The sequence below is a fragment of the Chelmon rostratus genome, chromosome 13, assembly GCF_017976325.1.
Source record: "Chelmon rostratus isolate fCheRos1 chromosome 13, fCheRos1.pri, whole genome shotgun sequence".
Taxonomy (NCBI): Eukaryota; Metazoa; Chordata; class Actinopteri; order Chaetodontiformes; family Chaetodontidae; genus Chelmon; species Chelmon rostratus.
Genome location: NC_055670.1, coordinates 16743126 through 16765641, shown reverse-complemented (window position 1 = coordinate 16765641; position 22516 = coordinate 16743126). Strand labels below are relative to the sequence as shown.

The window sequence follows — 22516 nt, the reverse complement described above, 5'->3', positions numbered from 1 at the left end:
GAAGCAGTGTGAGTGTTGGAGTAAGTAGAATTAATGAGCACCAGCCCACTTGTAGTGACTGTATATATGAATGATTGGACAGTACACAGAACATGTGACAATAAAAACTCCTTCTAAACTACCACAGAGCTCCATAGCGGTCAAACTCTTAATAATCTACCACAGAGCTTTCCAACTTTGACCTGTTTTCCCATTTAGAATCAAGATGTGCTCACAGCCACAGAGCAGAAAACATGCTCAAGATGCCATAATAGCTCATACATGGGCATTTTCAGCATTTATAAGATATTGCAACACCCACCGTCACTTTTCCACCACTGCTTTCATGCCACTCTGATAAACAAGAGTCAGCTCGGGCCAGATAATGTGACACAAGTGTGAAATTGGGCCGCACCACTTCCAAATGTCTTGTTGCAGGTGGTGAGCAATGAGCCAATGCTCCCATCAGTGTTGACTCAGATTAAGAGCACCTCACCCCCAATACCTGTAGACAATATGAAGCTCATACTATACGCCAGACACTCATCATGTTTTAGACGTCAACTGCTCTTAAAATTAGATGTCTCACTCATGAAACTGCGTCATTTCTGGAGTTTCAATAAGTAAAGTGCTTGATCTGATGCAGGAGAGACTCACACTGACTAAACAAACGTCTATCTTACTTTTGTTCATAATGAATTGCTGCGTTTTCTCCCCTGCCACCTACATCAAATCTTAATTAGCAGATGAAACTCTAAATGGCAATACACTTAAACTGATCGGCAGAGCTTTGTTATAGGGCCCGACAAACTTCTGCACTTCTCATTAAAAGCATGCAGCTGTGGCACCTTAAACCAGGTGTTTATTCCTCACATTATTCAAATCCAGAGCTGTGACCAGCCCATCTGATACATACAGCTAATTATGTACTCTGTGCCAGAAGGGATATTTACTTCTCACATTTATTTAGTGGCACTAAAAGTAAATACAAGACGGCAATCACCCAGTCCTGACATGCAATTAAAATAGTTGAGGGTGAAAACACATTAAAGATAAAAGCTTATTTCCATTGTGGTCCTCATTAGAAAAGGGTAAGATGACAGATCTTTAAGTCACCCACCCCTTACGTTTGTGGGTTGCACAAATCCTCATCGTGTTACTCTCTCTACAAGCTTTCTGTCATTCTGTTTTTAGTGCTGCGTCATTGTCCGTGTGCAGATCTCAAGCTGCGGTCATTCAGAAATCCGTCAAGATACTGATCGCACACAATACTAAATCTGAAATATTACAATCTGCCGTTTTATTCCTGAAAGCATCATTGAACTGAAAAGAACTGAGGAAAGAAAGCTTGGAGGAGTTTGTGCGTCTCTCATTTGTCATCATCGTTTCTTTGTTGCCCAGCCAGGGATGTTTTAGATTAATTGAAATGCGATTTTATTGATTCAATTTGGCATTACATTGAGTTGGTTGGATTCATTTTAAGTGTGGAAATAAGTTCCAACTCTAACAGGTTAACCAACAACAGCTACTATTTTCTATCTTAAATAAAAAACTAAAAGTTTCAACATGTCAGACTTAACCAGAGAGAACGAACTGAAATGAAACCAAGGTGAGGAGAGAAAGAATGATCCTGGCAAGCGAGAGGGATGCTCGCGTTTGGCTGAGTTGTGTGTGGGAGTGTTTGACAAAGAGAGACGGTGAGAGTGTGTGTTACACAGAGAGAGTCTCACTAGAACAGTTGTTGTAAGTGATGATTGTTATGCTGCTGGTTTGAAAAGCTGCCAACAGGAACAGGCGAGGAAAGGCCACACAAACACACTTCTCCCTGCGTTTGCTGGAGATGTTGTTGTGGATGTGAACAACTGAGGACTGAAATCTGACACCTGAACTTCTCCCCTCCTCTCCTCACAGTTAAACGAAACAGCCAAGCAGCTGATGGAGATCGACAAGCCCACGCCGACTAACGTTCCAGGTCCGAGCTCTGAGCCAGCCCCTCTGGGCCCCTGCACTCCTGGCCCCTCCCCCTGCGCCTCCCCGTCCAACGGGAACGGCTCTGGCCATCGGCGAGGCGAAGGGAAGAAAAACGCCAAGAAGAGGCATTCGTTCTCGGCGCTGTCCGTCAGCCAGAGGGCCGCCCAGCTCAACAACAGACACAGTATGGAGATCTCCCACCCAGTCCTCATCAGCTCATCTGACCCCAGGGCTGCTGCACGCATCCAGGTACACAAACAGCAGTGCAGTGGTGGTATTCATATCATGTACTTGAGTAAAATTAGAGTTATCTCAGTGTGAAAATACTGACAAAAAGTACAGAATTATTACAGTACTTGTCATGAAGAATGGTTCTTTTTGTAATTTCATCATTTAGTGAATGTGCTAAGCAGCATTTTAATGTTGGTTGGTGGTGATCTGATTTTAACTGTTTTATTTAATGTTTGGTTGTTGAATCTTTAACTGTGTGTCATATTTTATAAGCTGATCATATGCAGGGGCCCAACCTCAAAACTACACAGTACTTGATTACTTCTGGTTCTATGTACTTCTAATTGTAATTAAACTACTTCTAGTATTAATTAAATTTATATTTGAATAAATTCAATCCACTTCTGATATGTTGAGAGTGTTGCACTTACATCTTGATTCTTGATTGATCTTGATCTTGATTAGTTGACGAACTGGTCAACCCAGCATGAGAACAAACAGTTTTTCTTTGGCCTTTCGGAGCAAGTCAGCAGTTTTCAGTGAGTATTGATAGCACACAAAAAAGATCTTTACTATCACCTATAGCCCAACGGCTGTAGGTCTTTAAAGCCAATATCAATATTTTAAAGTCTAAAAAAGTCTGATAACAATATATTGGCCAATTATGTTTCTGCTTCCCAAAGGATTGTGCCAGATCCCAGGAACACACATTGAAGGATACGCCTCATTTACAATGAAGCCAAGATACAGACACCCAAGAGCAGACAGTGAGCAAAATCATCGAAAATCTAAATCTAATTCTCAAAGAAAGCTAGGAGGTAGCAATACATGGCTAAAACATGATAACATTATCATTCATTAATGTTAACATGAGAAGGTGCAGAAACTGACGACAAGCCAGATAAGTGAATATAACAATAAGAAGAAATTGAAAGATTAAATGCAAATACAATTAGAGTTACCTAATTAATGAGGTCAACTTTTTTAAGCAAATTCAGTGTATGTCCGACACCCAAACAGAAAGCAGATCTGTTTCCACTAGAATTTATAAATTCCTTCCCGATCACCTACTCTGACAATTCCACGTAAATAAAATCTTTCCTCCTTTTGGTAGCTGGCGACTGGAGACACATTGCTTTTAATTACATTTATTACCTCTGGCTGCATTCGCACCTGGTTGAAATTTGTTTTTGGATAAAAGCCAGGACGCCCACACGTTGCAGGTAATGTTGATTTGAAATGGAAAGCACTCATTCTGCATGCGTGTGTCTTTCTGTGTGTCTTTAGGATGCAGCTCACCCGGGTCCCTCTCCCTCTTCGGCAGGGGTACTGGTGCCCCCCAAAGTGGCATCCATAACCTCTGAGCTGCTGGCCCATGCCAAGGTGCAGCTGCCACTCAACATGTGAGTATACCTCAGGGCGCTCGCCCACCTGCGGCCTGTTTTTTTTTTTATTTGTCCCTCCATCCATCCCTTCGTTCTTTGCTTGAGACGACTTCAGAACCCGCCTCCTGGCAGCGTTAAAAATATTTCCTCTTTGGTGCCCAGAGTTATTGGCCACGTTCCACCACCTCTGCAACCACATTTACTCCTCCACTGGTCAAGGATGAAATCTCCCTCAGAAAGGAAAAATACAGTCACACAGCTTTCCCTCAGCTGTGTGAAGCCTCCATCAGTGTTTCATAACAAGGCTTTCAACAGCACAGCCACGGCTTATGCTATGCATTTATTCTACAGCAAACAATAAGGTGCCTAGTCTTTGCACATTTAGTTCAGTATATGTGAAGCTTTCATAACAACATGCTTCCATGTTTAAGCTTTTTAGGGATTTGGAGGAGTTTTTGCTTTATTTGATAGTGGACAAACAGTTTACAGGAGAGAGACGGGTGAGACATCCGATTACATGATCAGCATCTTAAACCCTTCAGGCTTCCCAGTGGCTTTTCATGCCTTTTCAAGCAACGGCCGTGGACAGAGGCATTATGTTGTTGGGTTGTCCGTCTGTCTGTCCCATTCTCATGAGCACGGTGTCTGAGGAACGCCTCGAGGGAATTCTTCAAACTTTGGAAAAAACATTGGAATCACTGCATGCCAATATAGTGATAACTTCCATTTTAACAAAAAAAGCACTTAATAGTTTTAATTAAATTCCTTCAAAGTCTTCACCACATATATGGATGGAAATGCAACTTGACTGGTTGGCGTGGGCATGTAACCCCGAGGCGGTAATTCTAGTTTATTAATTCTTTAAATTTATCTGTTCAAATATGCCCAGATGTTCTACATACAGATATTACCGTAGATGGATGATATGACTCCTTGTGACTACACAGGACAAACAGTGTTGGAGGGTTACTCAGGCAGTAGCTGGAGGCTTTGCTCCTGATTTAAATTACTTCACAGGTTGATCATTTCTCGAGTGGATTAAGAGCCAAAATCCACCTGACACACACTCACAAACACAATTAAATTCTTGTGGAATTGTAACCTCACTAGTCACATCCAGATGGCTGGTGAGACGCCAACGCTGAGCAAGACTTTTCTATAATTTACCTTGTAATTAATCTACCAGGTAACTGCCAGAAAGATGTCTTCAAGGTGAGTGTGTGCGCTTGTGTTCGCGGAGCAATTTGAGGTTTAGACCTTGAGAGTGAGGACATTTTTGGAAAGTGACGACATTTGATTAGTCCCCACTTCTTTCAAGGTTAAAATTAGGTGTATGGTTTAGGGAAGGTTCAGAGAGTGCATTATGGAAATTATGTCCTCATAATGTCCTCATAAGTATAAAAGTAAAAAGGCGTGTGAGCATGTGTGTTGTGTTTATTGCTAATTGGTGTCTTGCCCACAGGATGTGAGTCAAATACAGCAACATTGTCAGTTCTAATAATATCACCTTCCAAGCAGCACTACATATACGCACATACACACGCACACACACACACACACACACATATATAGACATGTACACACACACATACGCACACGCACCCACTCACACACACACAGACACACATACACTTAATACATGTCCAAAGTGGGTTTGTTCTACTGATGAGGTCGGACGTTTCCATCTTGACCTGGCAACTATTCCTGTTGCCATGGGGAGACAGGAGACGGTCCCCACATCTGTTACCATGGCAACGACGAGGCAGCGCATATAGGCCTTGTTTACTCTGTGGTCTTACCATCTTCTGTCTCTGAGTCTGGCACTAAATACTACGAATGTCTCCCAGCGACCAGGAACTCATTTATATGTTAACGCAGATGCAATGCTCAATACTCGGCACATAAACATAGTCACATGTAGTAAGATGTTAAGTACAGCATTCATCAGTGTATCTGCTGGTGTGTAGGTAAACAAGGACATATTGATTAGGCACCCATTCACAGCATGCCATACAATGTGGGAGGGGAAAATCGTTCAGTCAGTCTCTGGTGGTCACATTACTGCCTCAGAGAGAAATGACTTGAATTCTCTCTCAGACTTTAATAAATCCCAGGCTACAGCTGCAGTATTAAAGCAGCGATGCATCGTGGATTCGATGTGAGTCATTCTTCTCTGATGATTTTTTCAATAGTTGTGTTGCAGTTCAGAGTTTATTGCAGTATAATATAGCCCAAAAAGCTGTTGATTCTGGTTAACGTTGTTTACTAGTAGGAATGTATGTCAGGAGATGCATACTATTGTCTCCCCAAAGGCCATATTTATAAATACCAGGTCATGACGAGAGAATGTATTCTCAGATAACTGGTAAATAAAGGCAAATAATTGCTATGCTGAGTATTTTTATCACAACTTTATCTCCAAATCCTGTATGAAGAGGTATATTTCAATGGGTGTGGTGGTGCCTGTGTTTAAACTGTTGTGGTAAAACCAGAGCCTTTAAAGAAATGATGTATTATTTCTCAAAACAATCCAGATTTACTTAAATAAGCTTGTCTTAACTGGCTAAAAACATCCAAATGAATTCAGTTCAGATGCTAACAGAGACCAGTTACTGATATCTGACGAACGTTTGTATTTACAGTTGCTTCCTCCCTTCCCTTTCATCCTCTTCATTAAAAAGAAGCTGACATAAAACAGACGTGAAACACGCTGGGAAGATGGATGATATATGGTGGGAGGAACAACCTGCACACTTCCTGTCTTTGACTCGACAAAGATCCTATTGTAGATGAGAATGTTGTTTGATGGTCTCATAAAGGAGTTGGTGGAGCATCAACAGTGCGCAGGCTCTTTGGTCTCTCTGCACTGTACATTTCAGTTGAACAACTAACTAAGATGTGTAAAATATACACATCAAGAGCCTTATTATTTATTTTGTTGACAAATGGATGAAATGAAAAAAATCGAATAGGATAATTTCAACTTGTTCTGACAACTAAAAAAAAGAAGGTGTCATGAATATTCTTGAGTCATTTTTGCTATACCAGAGGAGTTATTTACCCTGAAATTTGGTGTTGTCTCCTCCCTTCTTAACACACTGACAGAGATTTCTACTTGCTTTTCAAAGCACTGATTTGCTCATCTTCATTCATTTGTTTATTCATTCTTTTGTTTTTGCATTGTGAAATTGTAATAGCTTTGCTTTTACTTTGCATAATACGTATTAGGGCTAATCCACATGGGAGATAATTGCTATTTGGTGAACAGTTTTCTTGATAGTTCCTGCAGGCTTGTAATGATTTTATTATTTGATTTTACATTTTGTCTGTTGCCTTTGTTCCCCAGATATCTGGCTCTATACGCCTACAAGCCCCAGAAGGCTGACGAGCTTGAACTTAGGAAAGGGGAGATGTATCGAGTGACAGAGAAGTGTCAAGATGGATGGTTTAAAGGCACCTCACTGAGAACTGCTGCCTCCGGTGTCTTCCCAGGAAACTACGTCACCCCTGTGTCCAGGTCAGTGAGTTTAGGCTTGTGCATGGGAAGGGTGGAGGGTGCTGTCGTGTTCTCAAGGAACTATGTCATCCAAGCATCCAGATAAAAGCAGATAGCATTCATTTTAACCGTGTGCCGTTTGGGATGAAGTGAAATATCTCACTTCCTTTGCCAGGTGACTGAATTGCTGGAGAGACCACAGTTTAAATACAGGGCGCCTGGTGCACCTGCACAAGTTTAATCCCTCAAACAACAACAGTGTTCTTCTGCAACATAACTAATCCCTGCCTGCCACAATGCACTTGCACTGTAAATTTAATTCTAACTACCTCGTGCAGGTGAGAGGGCTGATGGGTCGGTCAAGGTGGTCAGGGACTTCCTTCTGTTTTTGCACTGAAGCCAGTGAAATCTTCATTTTTACATGCAGTTTAAACAGCTGATATTTCAAAGCTGTGCTCCACCTTTTATTTAGTTCATTTGGTTTGGTCATGTGAACCCAGCAGTGCAACACAATCAGACCAAAGCCCCTAATTTGGTCCTTACACAAAGGCAGTGAAAGCGCAAACACAGCCGTTGCAATTTACATTGTAATTTTTTTCGTGGCAGTTTCCTCCAGCCAAACCCGAATACAGATCAGGCTGAGCAGTGCAAATTTGCGACTTGTTATGGCATGTAATTGCGCTTGTGTTTCTGTATACTCAGAGTGCCTATTGTCACAAAGGCCCGCCCAAATGGCAATTTGTTGGACTTGAGTTGGTGGAGGCACAATCTGCGGATTCTGTGCTCCCCGTGCTGATAATTTATTCTTCCTGCTTCAGCCTATACTCCACGCTGCACCCTGCTGTGTCTCCATTCTGCTCTCACCTCTGGCCACTAAAACAAGCAAAAGTATGTGGTCACACCAGTAGCTCTTTCTGAGAGTTCCTTACAGAACGGCCTATAAATCTCTGTAAACCATTTTTTGTGTTTTAGAATGGAAAAATGTAATAAGTTTACTTTTTTTTTCTTCTTTGAAAGAATGACCCTTAAAGACATAAATTAAAACAATGGAAAACTGGCTGTAAGAGACAATGCAAACCCAAAGTCGTTTCAGATTTAATTTAAATACAGTGTAAAATACAAAGGCAACAGGCAGTTGATACTGGCTCTGTGTTTCTAATGTTGAGCTACCACATACTCAGTGCAGATCATAATTATTGTCATCATCTTCATCGTTACTTTTGGCATCCTAAACACTGCAACTCATAGCTGTTAAAACCAAATAACACAGAAAAATTAGTGCGCTGAAATCATATTTGGCAATTTAATTACCCTCATTATTCCCGTATGCACAAAAACATTTGCAGTGGCTGTTCATCTCATCTGTATTCTGTTCCATGATGCAGTCATGAAGAAGAAAAAGACAGAGGAGAATTAGAATAATAGAAAGAGAAAGGAAATAGAAAGGCAAAAAATGGGAGCGAGAAAGATAGTGAGAAGATGAGAGATTTACGGTACTGTAGGACAAAGAAAGAAAGAAAGTGAGAGAAGAGAGAAAGGGAAAAAGACTGAAAGGGATGGAGAAAGAAAAAGTAGAAGAAGAAGGTAGAAAGAGGTTGAGAAGAATGGGAGCAAATTGAAGTAGAAGGTAGTTGAAAAAGCAGCGGGGTGAGGAGGAGGAGACCGAGAAAGCGAAAAGAAAGAGAAAATGATACAAAGAGATGAAACTGCTGCAAAACCAGCAGGTGTCCCTCTCCAGTGGATATGAATGGCTGCTTCACATTCTGCAGTTATGCAATCTGAGAGAGAGAGAGAGAGAGAGAAAGACAAAGAGAGAGAGAGATGGGCGAGTAATCAAATGAGAGGCAATTTGTTATTTTTACGCAAGCATACTCTCTCCTTCCCTGCCTCCCTCTTACCTCTCCCCCTCCTTTGTCTGCAGTGCAGCTCAGAAATTTCTCAATATGATAATGAGAGGCTGCCAAAGATGCACACACACACACACACATTGTAGAGTTAGAACAAATCCAGGCGGCCAAATAGGCATGTCAATCCTTTTGAAATGCAGTTTGAATATTTACATATTTGTTGTGGAATTTATTATCAGTTGATATGAACTTGCGGTGTGACAATTTAATCAGAACGCCATGTAAGTATTCATGCATTTGGATTATTGTTATCCTGGATTCAATAATCCTGATTTTTAATGTATCATAATGGCAGTAATGCTGCTTAAGAGGACTCAAGAATGCAGTTTCGGTGCAAAGGATGATTGTCCTCTTATAAAATTTTCTGAAATTACTGATAGCGTCCTAAAACATCCGTATGGGCCTGTGCAAGTCCATGTTTCACAGCCAACACACACAAAATAGCAGAGAATGTGTGTGTGTTGTGCTGTTTGTATCACACACACGGAGAAAGCCATAACTCTGTATGTGTGTGACAGGAAGTCGATGGGCGGCCATAAGAGTGTGAATACCGTGGAGTCAATAATGTTCAGCTCACTGTTCTGCCATTCAGCACTCTGCAGCATGCAGGTCCATATATGTTACAGTAGGACACTGACTGCCGATCCACCAGCCAAGTAACAGCACTGAAATCACTCACTTTGAGAGTGCTGAGCGCTGTTTTGCAGCTCCTGCTCTTCTTTAACGGACTAAATACCAGGTATTAATATTTTGCACTACACAAAACTTAAGAGTTTGCAGCGACACTGAGGCTCTACTTAGACACAGCATTGCTTTTAAGTAAAATGCTAACATCACAGCATGGTAACACAATGATGAGTGTGACATGTGATAAGCAGGTATAACAGCTGCCATGTTTCCAAGCATAATTTTCGCACAACACTAAACACAAAGTGCAGCTGAGGCTCCTGAAACCTAGTGCTACAGGTTAAATCTCTTACTAAATCAGTATAGTCTACTTTACCAGTAAAGATGTTTAATGTGATATATACAGATTGCTACATACATATGAGTACACAAGAGATAGACACCTAATATTTTAACAAACACATTTATTAATTGTTTGATGTTGCAGTTGGCTTGTGTCACATACATGTGCACAGTGGTGATGCTGGGCTGGTCCACCTTGTCGTTCCCCTGTGAAGGAGGAAAAAACACACAGTGACGTTTGACTCAAGAATGGTGAAGTGTTTGATTGAGTAGAGTGTGAGATCCACACTAGAGCCAGTAGCAACGGTAAATCAGAAGCTGTTGGTGCCATGCACAAACTTACCTCTGCCTGTTTTCCTTCTCCCAGGGTGTTCTGGTAAAAGAAATCCCCGGGGGCTCGCACACCTTTTTATCAGTTCTGGGAGGGTAACAACAAGTTGGAAGTGGGTAGAGGGGAGTTTGACTGGATTGTTTAAATATACCTATTTATGTGAGATATTTATTGGTATTTATTAAGTCTATTTAGGTGTATAAATAATTATTGAGACTGTGTGTCGTTTTGGTCATGGGTTTATGTCAATTTTACTGTATATTTATGCGTGTAGATATCTGCGTTGCTCTCTGTAAATGGTATGCGCCGGCCAATTAGGTGAGCAGACACCCTTATATAAGGGGTGGTCTGTGTGTGGTGAAGGTGTTGTTGTTGTTAGGCAGAATTGGTGCACCTGATGTGATTGAAAATTAAAGTTCAGAGGAAACGTCACTGCTGTCCTCATTTGCCTCCTTTGACTGCTCAGTCAGCCTAACAAGGGTTTTAGTTGTATTTGTCATGATGGGCACATTTTTGTCTGTTCCAAATTTCAAGCCTATCCTTCACACAAATATTGACCTCATGGTGGCGCTAGAGGAAAAGTCAGAGGATCAACAGAGTTGTTAGGATGCATCCTCTGGACATCCTGCAAATTTCATGGCAATCCATCTGATAGTTGTTGAGACATTTTCATCCATACAGCTACTTTTTATCACAAACCAATACCTCTCCCCTCTCTCTCCTCTGCAGGGCTCCGTTTGGAGTTGGTGCTTCTCGGGGCTCGTGTTTGTCCAGTCCCGTAGGAGGAGGGAGTGGGTGCAGCCAGGCAGGGAGTAAAATCCCCGACCCTTCGTCCCCAGGGTCCCCTGGGCCCTCTTCGTCACGACCCTCCACCCCGCTGGTGAACTCAAACAACTCTGTGAACACCGGCAGTCCCGCCTCCTCGCCACCAACTGCCGCCGCCCAGCTGAAGAACTGCCTGCGCTCCAGTCAGCACACGGTTAACCAGGCACGCACCTCAATGCAGCTGGGTAGGCAGAAACATGAAAAATGCACACAATAGTAGAAATACACATAATGGGTTTTAAACAGTTGATTCATTAAACATTCAGAAGAAGCTGATTTCAGTCTTGTTCCAGTTTTAACAGTTTATTGATTAGGTCCAATCACATGCTGGCTAATTATCATGAATTAACATAATGGCTCAGCCCTGCCAAGCCACTGTGAGTAGAGGATTTATAATTGTCTTGACCAAGAAAGAAAATGAATGTGAAAGGAGAAGAAAATCATGTTGCATGTCTCCACAGAAAGTTAGTAAAGTATTCAATCGCATGGAGACATCTATTTTTCCAACTTCATGCTTTTTGTGATGTCATGCCTGGTGATAAGACAGCTTAAAGGAGTCCAGATCATTTGGGACCTTGCAGCATTTTAGCCCCCTTAGTCTCTGATTACAGAATAATAGAATATTGATCAGTCATTAATTCAAGTAGCCTCTGCACCATGTAAAAATTTGCAAGCATATGCTCACAGCGGCCTCTTTAACATCCATTTTTTATCAGTGCTGTTACTCATGTGCAAAAATATCAGAGCTGCAAAAAGTTGGATGATTGCTCAAACAGCAAGAGGGATGAGATCCAGTTGGTCGCCTTCACATAATGGCCAAAACTTTGTGGGCAGTAAAATCAGATTGTTGAGCAATCATCTCATGGCCATTAACATGCTGCTATAACAGCCTCCTCTCCTCTGGTCAGCTCTTGCACAAGATTTTGGAACCCTGCTGCAGGAATTTGCTCCCATTCAGCCCGAAGAGCGTTAGTGAGGTCAGCCAGCGATGTTAAGAGATAAGACCTGGCTCGTGGTAGGCGTTGCAGTTCGTCTTAAAGGTGCTGGATGGGATCAAGGTCGCTTTCTGCATGAGGATGTTGAAACAGGAGAGAGTCTTTCCAAACTGTGTAAATCATGAAAAATAGCCACAGACGAAAAGTATGCATCTATATATATATATCAATATATTGCATCTATATTGATACAGATTTGGTTATATGCACAATATGTCTTTTGGATTACAATTCCTATACTATTTTCCATGCAACCATCCGATCCAGTTGTCTATAACTATCACAGAAAATGAAAAAATCCCACCTATTCTCACCTACGTTTTGCCTTTTATTAGATAGAGAGACAGCACAGAGGTGATAGGAACCGAGGACATTGCTGTTATACTATCAGCGTATTAAGCCCTTGTTGGCTCTAACCTGCACGTCTTTAGACTGTTGGGAAAAACGACGAAGAATAGAGATGAACATGCAAACTCCACACAGAGTTGTTGTGTGGTAAAAATGAAATGCTGCGTGTATGAGAGGATGGTCATGTTGTCTATATCTGCAAAATGTTCGCTGCCACTGTTTGCAGTTTGTCACACAGTACTCTCATGTGACAATTAAGTATGATTCAGGCACAGTTCAGGTTAGCAACTAGAACCACTTAGTTAAATTTAGAGAACAGTGGTCAAAGACTGACTACAAGCATAAGACTGGATGTGAGACTCTATGATGGTGTTGTTGGAGGCAGATGGCGTGCACCCATCCACACTCTTTCTTCCCTCTGCACTACATGAACCCACTGAATCATCACTGAACACCAGACACTGTTGCAGAATAGTTACGAGAACGTATTGTAACTCAGAATAATTGCGATAATTTAGCAGAATTACAGCTTTACAACATGCAATCAAACATACAAAACCGTGCACACACAGTACAGCACACACAAGATATTACTGAGAGCCTGCCGTGCACACACCTGCGCACAGCACACACACCTGTCTCTGTGCAAAGCCCAACTCATATCGGCCTTGTTCTCCACTCAGAGTCTATTCGTCTCTGCAGCTCCCCTTTCTCTCCTCCTCTTTGTATCTTTTCTTTCACCCTCTACGAAAATAATGGCCAAGGTTTCTTTTGGGAGGCTGACGAGTACACACTGTGCGAACACTGCCAAGAATAACACACACACACAGACATGTGCTCTCCCACGTACATATACACACAAGTGAACACACAGGCTCGCAAACACACACCCGAATGACATCACTGTGCTTTTTGTTTTATGGAGGCGTAATGACAGAGCTTCATGCCTCTCTCCGTCAACCTCTTTCCATTTCTCCCTCAGTTTCTCTCTCTCTCTCTCTCTCTCTCTCTCTCTCTCTCTCTCTCTCTCTCTCTCTCTCTCTCTCTCTCTCTCACACACACACACACACACACACACACACACACACATACACACAAACAGACACACATCTGGTCTCCATTACAAAATAAAGTATGTGCATAGTTCTGGCGTTTAGTGGTTTTATCACATGACCAGTGCACCTCTCTGTGGATTTCTGCCTGAGTACTGCAGTGTACAAGAGCAGGTGGCTAGCAACCCAGCGTGTGTGTGTGTGTGCATATGTGAGTGCATGCGCATGCCTGTATGCTTATGTGGGTGTGTATTTCTGTGTACTTTTATCCTCATGAGCACCAAATGTCCTCATACAAAAGTGACAAAAGTGCTCCAAACTCACAGCCAGTTTTTTTTTTCTACAAGGGGTTTGTTCAGAATTAGGGCTTCAAGCTGAGTTCAGATTATTCACAGCATGTTCTATTCTTCGCATTTTTAGCAAGGTCCTTTGAGTTTTCAACCTCATCCTCTCAGATTTGCATGTTCTCCTTTTGTAGACCAAAGATGTGTGAGTGACTCCGCTCTTTTGAATAAGCCATTTGTAAATAATTGCATAAATCTACTGTATCTCCAGCTTTTCTCTGCCTTTACCAGCATTTACCGCTGTTAGCGTACAGTCACACATAATTTGGATCAAACTTCACCAAAGTTGAGCTGCACGCAAAGCGAAGATGGAAATTTGCTCACATGCTTCTCTAATTTCGCACATGTGTGGCTGTAGCTTTATGCTTAAGCCTTTAAGACTGAAGCAGAACAGTGTGTCAAGTAGTTGCATTTGCATTACCCAGTCTATAAAAATAGATATTACAGTAAGAAAAACCATCCAGTAGTGTGGCTCCAGGGATTGTTTGTCTTTGATATTATAGTGTTAATTACCTCACATACTGTGTGTCCATGCGGCAGCAGAAATATTGTCATGTTCCCTCTCTGAACTAAGTGATGACTGCGCTCATCATAAGCCTCTCACAGCTTTACCAACACACATATGTTTGCGTCTGTTTTAGTCCACAGTCCTCCTGCTGGAAGCCCAGAGCGCCCCGCAGTGGCCCTCTCCCCCTTGCGTCCTCAGAGTTCCTCCCCCTCGCGCTGCCCCGGCCAATCGGGTCGTCCTCTCTCCATGGTGTCTCCAGGGCCCAGCTTAGGGCCCTCACCCCTCTCTTCCCCTGCCTCACGGCCCCTCCTGCCCCTCTCCTCCCCTCTCTCCTGCCTCACGCCTCCTAACGTGTCAGCGGTGCTCCTCAACGGGGAGCCAGCCAGTCCCCTGCAGCCACCTTTGCCGGGCCCCTCCCACGCCCCCGCCCAGGGCGGCCTCGCACCCAAAGCAGAGAAGGTGAGCCTCGTCCTCGCAATTAACCACAATCATTGGCTTGTTTTCAGATTTACCATGTTGCACCAACATTCAACACTCTACTGTGAGAAGTCCACTGTGAAAATAGATACTCATGTCTTCAGAGCGCTTTATCTGGAATAAAATAATTGCATGTCTTGCTATTTCAATGCAACTCCTATTAATTTTCTCCACATGTACTTTATAATCAAGAGCTGATTGTAGTAATAGATACTTGTATTACAGAGGGCAATATGTAAAATAAGCCATATCTCACATGTCAGTACACATGAACATACAGAAAAACAGCCAATCTGAAAGCAGCGAAATAAGAGCGCAGCGTTCTAAAGCTGCAACTAACGCTTATTTTCATCATTGATTATTCTGCTTATGATTTTCTTTGCGTGGTCTATAAGATGTAAGAAATAGTGAAAAATGCCTGTTGCAGTTTTCTGAAGCCCAATGTGACATCTTCAAAGAGCCGATTTTGTCTGATCAGCACTTGAAAACGCAAGAAATATTGATTTGAACATTAGACAAAGAAATACAGCAACTCTTCAAAAGTGAGAAGCTAGAACCACGGAGAATTTGGTATTTTTGCTTGGAAAAGGATAAATATTATACAGCACAATTGTTATAAATATTATACAGCACAAACCCCCTCTTGTTTCAGACCACACAGATAATAAGTGCAAGAAGAATATCTACATGGTGCAACCTCCGCTTCCTTTGATCCCAGACGGGTTATTCATCCTGTAAATAAAACTCACGTGATATACGTGTATTTTAATTAACTTTAACACCACGGCAGGTGAAAACACGTTAACGTGAAATCTGTTGTGTGTGCTTGCGATGTGCCAGGACTCCTCTCCTTCCTCGGTAAGTGTCATTCACCCAGGCAGCTGGCACAAATGCTGAATGCCGTCCTATATGTTGTGAGATCTGCGGCGTTAAAGCCGTGGATGTTAAATCGGGCCGAGCTGACAGTGAAGGATGGCACCGAAAGCTTGCATCTGTCTCAGCTCGATTTGTTTCACTGTTGGCTCCACTGTCTGGGACAGCTAATCTATGGCTAGCTGACAAACAGCTCATTGACTATGGAACAGCAGGCTGCAGCCTTGTTTACATCGTCACACTCAGAGATGGCTTGAACTCAGATTTGGGATTATAACTCCTGTACTGAATATATCTCATAAAACAAGGAAATTAAAGTGCTGTCTCAGTCGGTCCTCTCAAGTCATTCTGATATTAAAGAACTCCCACCTTATCACAAAATGTGTTTTTTAATTATTTTTCAAATCGCTCTAGTTTGCTTTGGAATGATTTTTCTCGGCTGTCCATAAATCTTAAGGGATAACCTGCCTCACTCAGCCTTAATGAGCTGCTACTCTCCCCAAAACAACCTCTCAATATGGATTTTGCCACATAGTTGTACTTGTAGCATCCAATTATGATTTAAATGCCGTTTCAGAAGCTTTTTATGCCTTGACAGGATTAAAATTCTGGAGGAAAACCAGAACACTTCTCAGTATTTTGGCAGAGTCACTGAATAGATCCCATTTAAAGATACGGAGTACTGGCACACAAATACTGTCAGTCTCAGTCCCAAAATACAATATCATCATATTCTGGCCCTCATTCGCAGCCCTTACCTTTGTTGCTTTGAGCTTGGCAGAGCAGGACCGTCAGGTTTGAAGTCAGGGCGGCGATGAGGCCGTGCAGAGTCAGTCTTTGTTACAGAGGAATGATGAAGCAGCTGTGATAACTGTCTGGCAGACACCGTCAGGATAACCTCTGTTCGACACACTGTCACACTGTCTAGAGCGCAGCCAGCATTACAGACACACATCACGTTGGACATTGAGATGTGATTGTAGACTGTTTCCGAGAAGTCTGGGCACGCAGGGCAGCCGCCAAATAAATTGCTGTTGGCTGTGCTCACAAGATTTCAACACAAAAAAGTCTAAAAATGTCTTTAAAAACTGTGTTTGACTGTATATTCAACAGTATCTAATATCGGCCTTACAGTCAGAGTCACACAGCCTTATTTTACTGTGTGCTCTTTTGTTTACACCTACTCTATTCTGGTGACAGCACATTTTTCTTCCTTTTTGCATTTAGATTGCAAAACTAGACCCATATTTGACTCTTAAATAGCATTAAAATGTATACTTATGTATGTTGGACTTGAGCCAAAGGCACTCTTTATTTTCGACCACCAAACTGACAGCTGGGAGCAGGGAGAGCAAGCACATCAAGCAAAATATATGCCATGATACATTAGATTAGCCCGTTTCAGATGTGGTTACAGCCTTTGTCTTCATTTTACCCTTGGATTTTTCTTTTGATTTTCTTTTTGAGTGTTGTTTTTCTTTCTGTAATTTACCTTAAAAGCATTTAAAAAGTGTTGAGCGTGGGTGGATAAATAATAGAATAATTAGCTTGATGGTTGGAGAGAACCCTGAGCGATCCTAACAACCCTGTGCCGCACTGTGTAAAATAAAAGAACAGAGAAGAAGAAAGATACCACTACAGGCTCTGTTCAGTTTCAGCACTCTGCCGGTGTGCTGCAGAGCAAGGCACTCCTCCATCGCCAAGTTAGACTAAACCGGCATGATTAAATTGTGAGTGTGTGCTGCCATCCGGTGGTTGATTCTGGAGCAGCAGTTTGGCTCAGTCATGAACACACACACACTCACAGGCGAGCACACACACTCACAGGAGGCAGATTAAGCCTTTAAGCCTGCAGATGAGAGAGGAGAGGGAGTGATTATTCACTTTTTCTGCCACCCCCACCTCCCTCCTTCTCACTGTCCTCCTCCATCCCTCTGTTCTCTCTGCTTTCCCTGCTGTCCCCATCCTTTCTCTTTCCTCACCTTCTTTGTGTCCTCCCCTCGACCTCTTTCACTCTCCGAATCTCCCTCTATGTATCCCACGATTTTCTCCCCGTCGACTCGTCGTTATTTTCCTCTCCATCTTCTCCTCCCTCTGACAAATTAAGATTCGAGCAAGTTTTATTTGCATGACAGGAAGGAAGCGTAATGTTGCCAAAGCAGATGTGTGTTTATTTCAGCTGGTGCAGACTCCAGACAGTGATTCACCATTAGATTTATGTAAAACTGATTTATATTTTTGGGATTGAAAAGTTGAATCAAAAGGCTCCACATTCCCACACCATGTGAGAAATAAGGAGGTCTTGTTATTTAGGGACATGCTTGTCTCTGACTCTCTGGTATTTGGAGAGCTGTTTTTGTGTTCTACCGTGGATCTGCTGAGTCGAAGTGTTTATACAGCCTCTCTTGCTTTGTAAGCACTTTTGTTTCCGTGCTGTCCCACCTCTATACTAAAACTGGTCACTGGAACTAAGAATTATTATTGTTTCCCCATTTTAAAGAATTGATTTTCATGAGATATTGCAAGAGGATTTTGTCCCTTATATTTACGAAGAAGTCTGCAGAAAGTGTTGCTGTGTGAGTTTTGTTGTTGGAGGTTTAATGATTGTATTTAGCACTAAACATGTTTGGCGGAAGTCAAACATTCTCCTGTATGGCCTCACTTTTTATTTTTACAGTTTAGATTAATAAGTAGGCCCCAGTTTTGCTGCCAAAAAACAACTAAGGGCTTTTATTCACAGAAAACCTTTAGAATTCCACAGTAATGAACAGTTCCTGCACTGTGAATGTGTACAACTTTAAGTGTTTAACCAGAGTAGAGCTGAGCAGCAGAAAAACAGCTTTTATAGTTGTTTGTCATTTATCAAGGAAAAAATGCCAAATATTTGCTGGCTTAAGCCTCTCAAACATGAGGATATGCTGCTCTTCTCTCTTTTATGTCATCGGAAATTGAACATTTTTCAGATTTTTCAGACTGTTTTTCACTCAAAGCAAGCTATTTTACAATGTTACCTTGAGCTTTCAGAACTTACAATGGCTGTTTTTCTACAAGTAATTGATTAATCAAAAATAATAAATGAAGTAAACAATAAGTGAAAGGCTGCTGCAAAGGCTGGTCAGACGGACCACAGGGCCTTTCCAGCAGCGTCCGCTGGCAGTAGAACAAGTGGTGTTAAAAAAAAGCTTAAAATATATTTAAAAAGTTTCCTGTGTGATCATCTTTCAAACTGGAGCAGAGGAGGTGAAACGAGATGGCTTGAAGTACTCTTACATGCAGACAACAGAGAGAGAAGTCATTTACCATTGACGACTGCAGAGATCTTTCTTCCAAGGTCACAAAGTTTGTACTTCCAGTGTGAGCGACTGTGACTCACACAGTGTCTTTCCACGATCAGGTGGTGAAAGCTGAGAGCTCACAGGCTCAGAAAAAGTGATGAGAAAACACCAGAAAGCTGAGAACAGTAAATCCATGTAAATGAGCTTCGCTCGGGTTCCTGATGTTAAACAGTTGGAAAGATGTTTATTGTAATTACTCACAAAATGGAATGAAAATGTGGTTTTGGTAATGTGGCAGCTAATCTATATGTAGGGATGTGATTTGTTTGATTGAAAGTGGTAATTATTGAGTCTTTTTTGTGTGTTATGTGTCTCATTTTTGTATTTTGACACAAACAGGTGAAATTCATTTTTATGACTTAGTAGATTGCAATCTGAAGCTGTAGAGGTGCCAATGAACACCAATCCTTGCATCATGTGTTCAGTGCAGTCTAGATGCAGGTGTGAGCAGCACTTACACAAGCTGCCTGAGCTGCCAGTCATGCAGTGAGGTCCACAGCATTTGTGTTGTTTCAGGATATTGTCTTTGTGTGTGTGGTTAAACACTAAAAGGTCTGCATGCAGTCTGGTTGCAGATGCTTTCCATAGTGCTGCTGAGACACGCTGATCATATTAAAATGTGTTTGCTGTAGTTTGGATGTCGCAAAGTTACAAGTTTCAGCTTTTAATTAGCTATTTTCTAACACCTCTCTTGGAAGCAGAGAGTTTAATTAGCTTGTCTCTTATTCAATAATGGAGGAGGCTGGTGTGGTCAAGAGCTCTCTTTATGTTCTGGCTTCTCTCCTTTATGGTGCTTTGTGTTTATTTACAACCATTTTTTTTTCAAAAGCACCTCCCTCTCTCTGCTGCAATAACGAAACAGAGAGTTTTCCATTCCCGTGTTATATACTTCTATATTTACAACTCTGTGCTGTTGCCATGACAACTGTCCATCACAGTGTTGCAAAGACAGTGATGAAAAATAAATGTAAAAAAAAAAAAAAAAAAACCACACAAAAAAATCTGATGCTTGATCCAACTGCCCATGTATGAAGGAAACAGATGGCTGAAGAGGAGACGGAGCTGATAATGGAGTCTTCATGCATCCACACACACACAAAAAAATGTAATTATGCTCAGGCATGCTCAGCACTGATCCACGTTGCAATGACTGAGAGACACAAAGCTGTTTTGCCCTCCTGGTATCACACGGAGTCTGACTGAATGGACAGTATGGCGCAGCATCTTCATAATCAAGCATGAATGGGAAAACGTGACTCTGCCGTTACAGGTGCCATTAAGTTGCACACTCTCCGTGATCAATACAGGTTATTCTACCACAGACCACCACAGTGGATGAGCATGTATTCAGCCTGAAGGATCGTTATTAACCACTTTGCTTGGCTACCTGTTAAAAGCATGCATTGTGACTCTTGTTGCTGTTAGAGCAATAACAACTCTCAACACCATTATTTTCTCCTCTCTGAGCCACAAGTAAACAGAAAGAGAAGAATAACCTGCCTTTTTTTTATTATTTTGATGTGATGATCGTCTTAAAGCTACTTGTTTTGCTCGTAGAAAACATGACGTTCATACCTGAATTTTGAAATCTAAAAGAAGCAAATTGTGACACTTGCCTGGAGAACATCTGTGCATTCAGTACAGGTGCAAACAGATTGCCTGGCTCTGTCCAAAGTTAAAAATCAGCACCTCTAAAGCTCACTAATTAACATGTTATATCTCTTTTGTTTAATGCAGACACAAACAGAAATGTCTTGCACAGAAGTACAGGGTGGATGAATAAAAGGTTGTTTGTCAGGACAGCATGTAACTTCCTCTAAAACCACACAGTCTTAATGCTAAGCTAAGCTAATCACCTCCTGGCTCCAGCTACATACTCGGTGTACAGGCGTGAGAGTGGTATCAAACTTCTCATCTAACTTTGGGGAAGAAAGCGAATATGAGCACTTCCCAAACATTTACATCTGCAAACTATGCAGGTGATAAGTCTCTGTGTCCTTTGTAGTATGAAAAAGACGTTTTTGTCTCTGTCCTCTGTCCCATCTGAGACTTTGTCCATGAGCATATTGAAAGAGGAACGGCTCGCTTTGCTTTACTGTCTGCCCTCCATGACACAATTCTGCTTCTGTCGCCTGTTGTATTCCACCTGTCGTACGGAGTCAACAGGACAACATTTTTCTGTTTGTTTCATAAATGTGTTTTTTGATTAATGTGTAGGGAGTGTGTTTGTTCTCCGCGGTGGCAGATATTCTGAAGACGTAGTGTTTGCACAGACACCACTTTCATTACAATCTAGTCACTTTTCAAGATAGGCCCTATGAAACCTTTATTCCTGTATATCTCACCAGCATCTCTGTTTGTTTTGTTGTCTTGTTCCTCCCTCTCTCTCTCTGCCTCCACCTTCTCCTCTTTCATCTCCCTCATCCTCTACCCTCGCTCCATCCATCCTCAGAAGGAGAGGAAAGCCGGAGGTTTATTAAAGCTCTTGTCGGGTGCGGCAGCCAAGAAGAAACCTCGCTCACCTCCCTCCTCCCCGCCCACCCACGACCCCTCACTGGCCGGCCAAGGCGCCGTGGCCACCGACCCCGCCCACCATCCTCACCACCATCACCACCACGCCCGCTCAGGTTCCTGTCCGATGGCCTCGCAGGGGCGAGCCGGCTCCTGTCCGATCGAGAGCGACATGGCGGGGGCCATAGGACTGGAGCCTCTGCACAGGAAGTCTGGGTCTCTGGACACCAATTTCCCCAGGTCGCCCCCGGCGACACGTGCCGGCAACGCTCTGATGGTTCTCCGGCCTGAACCCAAACCCCTGTCCAGAGAGAGGTGGGTGCACATGCTCAACCAGGAAGTCAGACACGGGAAAACACACACATATAAAGATGGATAAACACATAATGCACGAGGGTGAAGGACATAGTTTTGGTGTCAGCTCAAACTCAAGCACAAGTTTGTTTTTTTTTGCAATGTTTAGAGAGCAAAAAGTTTTAATTATGTTATCAATTACACTTTAAAAAGTTCCATGTTTTGTGTTGTATTCAGCCACAAATGAATAATAATGGCAGAACAGCAAATTCTGTGAGTAAAGATACAGTGTTTAAACCGTGTAGACGAGTGTATAAACTGACCAGAGTGATCCTGAACAGAAGAAGAACAGTGATTAGAAGAACAATGATTGAAAAAGATGTAGCAACTGTAAACAAAGCAACGCTCTTCTTGCTCATAATAATAACCCTAATGCAGGATATGGCACATCCATGTCCTGGTTGTTGGTGCATCATCTGGGATTTAATATCTACACTCACAACATATGAGCTGAAGTCCTGCAGCACCGACCAGGAGCAACACTTTCCAATATTTCAATCTATGTCAAACCCTGTGGGACATTTGCACACTTACACGCAGACTTGATTGTTATCATAACATCTGATATGCGTGTCAGATGATATACTAGTGGCTTTTGAATGATTCCAGATGTAAGACAGAGCGG

The 22516-nt window shown here is 42.2% G+C and overlaps 1 protein-coding gene across 1 annotated transcript in view; it reads left to right on the top strand.

The window, feature by feature from the left end:
• Positions 1-22516, top strand: part of LOC121616021 (E3 ubiquitin-protein ligase SH3RF3-like) — a 94491-nt gene that overhangs the window by 67667 nt on the left and 4308 nt on the right. The window contains exons 4-9 of the mRNA XM_041950609.1: positions 1891-2199; positions 3469-3584; positions 6913-7083; positions 10999-11279; positions 14475-14800; positions 21479-21852. Coding sequence (XP_041806543.1) covers positions 1891-2199; positions 3469-3584; positions 6913-7083; positions 10999-11279; positions 14475-14800; positions 21479-21852 — 1577 coding nt within the window. The remainder of the gene's footprint in view (positions 1-1890; positions 2200-3468; positions 3585-6912; positions 7084-10998; positions 11280-14474; positions 14801-21478; positions 21853-22516) is intronic.